Raw genomic sequence first — 6,812 nt, forward strand, 5'->3', positions numbered from 1 at the left:
ATTGGAGTGCCCTATGCACCACTGCGTGTGGATAAGGAAACGATGATGTTAAATGTAAAAGTTAAGTGCTATTTAAAATTGTATACTATGTACATTAAAAATGATTTTTTAAAAATAACTCAAATATTTCATTGTATAATTAAAATAAAATAAAAAGATAATTTACAAATCAGTTTGCCAATCATACAAAATAAAATATTTTGGCTTAGTTGAATAGTACCAACAGAAATGTCATTATAAATTTCATACAAATATAAGTGCTGGTAGGACTAATTGAAAAAAAAAACATAAAATATGTAATTCAAGTTTTGACATAGGCATAGTGGCGAATGGGGTAATGCCAAAGACAGGTTGTGAGCATTGTAAATGGCTAAAATGTCATATTCTCTCTCCAAAGAGGTCTTGTTCTACAATGCAGTTTTACAAAATACACATTTTAGTAAATTGTATTGCTTTGAAATAACGCAACTAATTAAAAATACTACCCCGACTAAAATATTTTCGTTTTACTGTAAACTATTGCATTATTACAAAATGGTGGTCTATGCATCAATTGATGTGGAAAAAGTAGGAAAATTGAATTGATACATGCGTGCGAAAATTCCAATTAAATTTCTGGTATTTTTTTTTTAAGATAAACACTCACAGCCGTACTATTTACATTCATATACACATGTTCTTAATAAATACAGGATTAAACTTTGCAAACGTGAAATGGAGATCTTCACTAAATATAATATTTAGCAAATATTTACGGAAAATATAGTTCACAATGACCAAATGAATTAATTTTTCTTTGTCGTTGAAATATCAAATAATTCACAAACACCTTCCACTTCACTTAAACAAAAATGGTAATCTTTGTAAGTCAAAGGACTGGCAACGTGAATTATCCCACCTAGAAAGAAAAGAAAAAACATTTTCACTTTTATAATAACTTATTTATTTAAGGTAACAAAATAAATATGACAAATTCAACATGTTTCACTAAAATAATGGTCATGTATGTTCGGAGTGGAGGATATGCAAAAATACCTTATTTTTCAACTGTGATATCACATCACATTCCATATAAAACATGTAGATACCAGTATATTATTTGTCAATTTTACAAAAAAAAATATTGTAAAATATCAACAAAAATCAATTTATTAATGAAAGACAAAAAAATCGTAGACATTGTTATCATATAATATAACAGTAAATACATACAAGGAGGAGTGTTCAACATAATCTTGGTATTTAAGAAGTGCAGCTATAAATGAATAGTTAATAACTTCATCCTTTTGCACTCATTAGTATTATAAATATATGTTTTAAAACAATAGTAATCATTACTCATCACGTAATTGTAGCCTAAACACAAGCAAGAAAAGTTATATTGGCAAGGTAAATAAAATCAAGTACCACACTGTAATAAAATTCATTATCAAGCAAAGAAAAGGCCAAAAAAAACATCCACAAAAGAGATGTTAGAAGTTTATGGGGAGTCTTCTCCGTTATTGAAGATTCAAAAGTCTTCCAGTGAATTTAAGAAATGCAGAGAGAGCATATAATATGAAGACCGGCCTGGTCAGCCAATCGAGGACAGTAATGAAGAAAATGTGCAAAAAAAATCATACGGGACTACTCTTGTTCGCAAACTAAATGACCGAGATGAGAGAAAAGTGTCTCTAGTTCAATGTTTCCGACCTTGTTGGTAAGACCGGGTCGGTAGCGAACTACACACCTCTAGCTCTGTGGTGAAGGTGCTATTGAAGAAAATTTTATTGGGGGTAAAACCTGGATTCATCACTAAGACCCTAAAAGTAAATAGAGAAAGAGTCCATGCAGTGGCACTGAAAAGGCACAGAGCCTGGAGTCGGGCATGATCACCATCTTCACCATCTTCAGACAGGAGGTGTGGATTAAAGAGAATCCAAAGAAAGACCCCCGCAGAAAACGATGGGCCATTAAAGGCGGTGATTGATGATCATTTTGACAGCAATAAAATTTTTGAGTGGTTTAAATAAATTGATTACTGGAAGTAAGAGGTGCATAGACATTTAAAATAATCACATTGAGAAATAAAAAATAAATTATCAGTCTTTTCCTTCATACCCCTACCGAAAATATATTGAAGCCCCTTTGTACATAATACATATTTAAATTTACTTACATTGATCATCAAATTCATCGAACAATTCTGTATCACCTAAAGTCTGCTCATTTGGTTGGGTGTCGGTGGTATCTTCATTTGAGAATTTTAATTTCTTTCTTTTCTTCTGAAAAAATTAAAACCATGTACCTTTGTACGAACATGTTTTATAATAGATTTGAAAATTCAGTTTTTAATAATTCTGTTAAATAAAATTATTAACTTTGGTATTACAAAACAAAGGAACTTTAAAATTATAATTTAAAGAATATAAATTATTGCTAAGATACAAAAGTATGATTATTACAACAAACCAAGTGAGAATATTTTTATTTATATCTAGCTTTTAATAGATTATAGGGATATTACGCAAAGCTGATTTTAATTAAATGAAATTTAATAAAGAAAACAAATGTATTCAAATATTTGTATGCAAGTGAATATTTTACAAGTGAGTATCCTGACAAAGAGATCGAGTATGTCTCGAAACTGGTAGACATTAATAATTTGGTAAGTGGTTATATAACTAATATTTATCCTCCCTAAAACACAAGATATTAGAATGAAATATTATTTCTTAGAATTTCATGGTTGTTCTGTAATTTTTTCTGGGTTATTGTGCCATGTGTAGAGAGTTGTAAAAATACTATACAATACCAAATTGCTCAGTATTATACTAGAATACCATATCTTACGGTATTATTGGAATTTAATTTTTTAGGTAAAATATATAAGTTTTTACAATATATTAAGAAAAAAATATTCACCGAAGTGACCACAGCTCCCTCCTCCCTCGCACAACATACCACACCTGCACCCCAAGGCCGCATGAATGCGCCTCTCATACGTGGGTTAGTACACGTATAGTGTGCGTGTGATATGCATGCAGTTTTCTCGCGGTTGCGCACGTAATTTGATTTTTAAAATGCCACAGTACACCTCTGGTGTGTGGCAGTGTTATGAAATGCTTAGTTTATGTCAATTTTATTGACAAACATTCTATACAAAAAATACAGTAGCAAATAGTATACCGTAATAAAAAACATAATATAAATAGTTATACAATCATTTTGTTTTGTACAAAAAATACTATACAAAATGGTATTATACTTCACCTTAAAATAAAAAACATAATTTAAATGATTTTAACATTTTATACAAAAAACATAGTAGCAAATGGTATTATACGGTATAATACATATCTTACAGTAAAATACAAATGGTATAATGCCGGCCTTACATATCTAGCCATGTGTCGTTCACACTCTTTTCCGACAATTTGGATCGCACACACAGCACATGGCACAACCCAGAAACCTCTTTCTGCGTCCGGAATGAAAAATTTCCAAACAAAAAATATTTGTGTGTGAGTGATAACGAAACACAACAGGAGGCATTCATAATAGAATAATATTAACAATAATATATAACAATAGTTTGAGATTTTTTTTGGTAATAGAAAAATCTTAAGAGTGAAAAATCATCAAATTAGGTTGGAGGAAAAAAAATTGTTGAAAATTGGATAAGGTATTGAGTTATTATTATTATTGATAATTTATAGTGTTAATTTCTTTGAAAATCACCTCAAGCAAAGAAAAAATTAATAATGATTAGATATGTTGTACTTATAAAAAACTTACCGGAGGTTCACCTGGGTTGAGTAGCATAAGATCTATCGGGTCGCTAATTGATTTCATATGAATGTTGTACTTCACAGATTCCTTAAAAAAAAAAACCATATGTCTAAAATGATCACATTATTTTATTATTAGTCTTTGTTTATAATGAAAAAAAAATAAAAATCTTACCGATTGATTGTATAGTTTGTACACTAGTGGGGTTCCGATTGATGCTTTAACTACTAAGAGTTTTGAGGGATCAAAGCATTTAGCTAAATCTTCTCTTGTAACGTAAGCAAGATCCTTATTTGTCATTTCATCCATAACATTATCTATACTTCGGCGAATCCATAACCTATGTCTGAAAAGCAAATTTATATAAAACTTCGCTTTTCCATCCATAATAAATCAACTCAACCTCAACCAGTAGAATAAGAATAACCACCACCAGCATATTGTCAGTGATACTGCAGTAGCGCGTAACCTGTTTTTTTTACAAAAGGGTTGGCAATAAATTTGTTATAGGGACTAAGAGGCGTTAGTTTTAAATTATTACTATTTTTACACTAAATAATGATAGTTTTCCTGATACTCCAGCGGTATTTTTGGTTGATTTAAATCGCAAGTTATATATTAACAGAATGCCGTTTACGTTACCCTGCCAAAAAAATCAATTGATAGTTACGTGGTATTGAAGTATCACCGAAGATAACAATATATACAATAATTAGATTTTATTTTCTTATTACTAGTGGGTCATTATCATTATGAATTATTATCTGGAAACAGTTAAGACATTTTACAATTGGCTTGTATGACATTTTGGCGCCAAACTTGTATGCAATGTTTATTAAAAGCGCAGTCGGCGGTCATAACACGTGATATCAAAATGACATGATGCCAACTGCGGACCGTTTTGTATGTGGTAATTTTTAAAACCGAAAATTATAAATGTAAACTTATTTTGAATACATTGATTGTTTTATCATTAGAACCATAAAAATCCGCTCTAAATACATATTGTTTTTAATGTTATTCCCGGCTTATGAAAATACCCTATTGATACTATTCCACAAAATGTTTTGACTGATTAAGGTATCGAAAGTAAATTGATGTAACCGGGCAGTGGTAGAGTCGCAAACTCACATATTAGAAATCTGAGGTTTGAACTCTGTTCCATCACATCATGGTTTCTTTTAGTATCATTATTTACGACTAGTTGGAAAAAAAAACATTGAAAGAGTGTATTATTAATGTGGTACTTATATTTAAAAAAAACCTACAGGTCCAATGTTTTCTCGTGTTCCTCCAAGAAAGAGATTTCCCTTTTTAGATTTCCTAATTTTCTTCCAACATCGGAATCATTTTGACCAGGTCCAGCACCTCTAAAAGTAAAATATATATTTTTATCTTACAATAATATACCCTTTTCATTTATCACAGTCTTCAGAGTGCTGTAGTAACGAAGACTCTCGCCTCATGCACAGGGGTTTCAGGTTTGATTCCAGGTGAAATTACAATAGTGAAACATGATTTATTTCAAGCCTGGGTGTTCCGATGGAGTAATTAGACCTCTTGGCCTGCTGTTCAAAAATCATGCTACGTAAGAATACTTAGGGAAATATACAACAGCTGTTGCCATCATGCCGTTTTTACGCAGAAGCAGGTTAGGCATAAATCTTCATGAAGGCTATCCAGTTACATACATAATATTTTATATATTACAAATGATTGTATGTAAACACAGGAATTAGGAAAAGGATATTGATTCGGGGGAAAGTAATATGCGAGTGATGAGTTGTTAGAGGTTATTATTGAGGGGGAACGGGTTTCAGTGGCATGTTAGATCATGAGTTTTTAACCAGTTATTTATGGTATGGTAAAAATTAAAATTAGAAAAAATCGTGATTAACTTACTTCCATTGAATACTATTTTTACTGCGCTTTTCTATAAGACCAATGCCTTCTAAAACATTTGTTATGTCATATATTCTTCGTTTTTGTCGAACAGCCAAGATTTCAGCCGCCTGCAAAAAAATGAGATAGGAATATTATTGTGAACGACATTCTCATTTGACATATTTAGATGCAGGATTTAGTAATCCCACGAGTAATAAAGAACATATAGTTTCTTTGCAAAATACAGAGTTAATTAAAGGAAAATATATGTTTTGGATTGAGGATTAACAACAAACCTTGGGGCTTTTACTACAGTGAGTAACTCGTCTTGAAAGGGTTTTTAAACTTTCCGTACTAATTTGTAACTTACAAATGTAGTAAATAAGTAAGAAAACATATAAATGGGCTCACATTTTCATACAATAAGCGAATCTACTATAAAAAAACGTTTATCTATGTTTTGACAATGAACCTTACATGTTGTCAAAACAAGTTTACTCACCAGTTTGAGATCCAAAACGCCATCTTTAGCCTTTTGAAGTAGAAAAACAAAGCGAGTAGTCAGTAAGCCCAATGATTTTTCAAATCGCCTGCACTGGTATTCGGTCATTTTTGAAAAGACCTCAAGCATTTAGCAATAAAAGGCATCAATTCAAAATTTGCACACACCATTCGACAGCTACTTTTATGTTGCTATACCCAAGCGCAAGTAGTGAGCAAGCTTAAAAAAATATGGGTAAGTAAGTACTGGGATATCAGATTTATTGTTTATTTATTTATATTTGAGTAATGTTCAAAAGAATAATGAAATACAAAGGTACATAATAATACAAAGTTGTTAGATATTTATTTATAAATACGGGCGTTTAATAAAATCACCGCAGCCCTTAGAAAGAAATTAGTCGGACAAGACTGTCGAAAAGTAGTCGTTAGTCGGGAATCGTAAAGTGAACGCAAGTTGAAGTAAAAGTGACGGTGTCAAACGGATCCTCGGTCAATGCCGAAGATCAGGGCCGTTGACACTTACAATGTGGCCAGCAGCGTTACGTAACTGTCTGATCCACGAGGATCCCTCCATATCTTTATCTATATTTTACTCATTCGTGTACTTTATTATTTTTTTGTTAGTTTGCCGACTGCTTATTTACATAAAGTAA

General features: G+C 31.3%; 1 protein-coding gene across 2 annotated transcripts; it reads right to left on the reverse strand.

Moving 5' to 3' along the window:
* Positions 1-113: 113 nt before the first annotated feature.
* LOC148278048 (transcription factor E2F4-like) lies at positions 114-6,366 on the reverse strand. 2 transcript variants are annotated; one of them, XM_088231960.1, is made up of 7 exons: positions 6,158-6,366; positions 5,674-5,783; positions 5,040-5,141; positions 3,946-4,117; positions 3,778-3,858; positions 2,159-2,264; positions 114-898 (listed from the first exon to the last, which is right to left on the reverse strand). In XM_088231960.1, exons 1-7 carry the CDS (start codon positions 6,284-6,286, stop codon positions 786-788), a joined length of 813 nt encoding a protein of 270 aa, XP_088088086.1. In that variant the 5' UTR covers positions 6,287-6,366; the 3' UTR covers positions 114-785. The 2 variants fall into 2 exon arrangements, with proteins under 2 accessions (XP_088088086.1, XP_088088085.1); XM_088231959.1 differs by having other exon boundaries at positions 634-898; positions 2,159-2,261; positions 6,158-6,358.
* Positions 6,367-6,812: the final 446 nt, after the last annotated feature.

Source organism: Micrasema longulum, unplaced genomic scaffold (genome assembly GCF_059751315.1).
Source record: "Micrasema longulum isolate JH-2025_06_02 unplaced genomic scaffold, ASM5975131v1 h1tg000937l, whole genome shotgun sequence".
Taxonomy (NCBI): Eukaryota; Metazoa; Arthropoda; class Insecta; order Trichoptera; family Brachycentridae; genus Micrasema; species Micrasema longulum.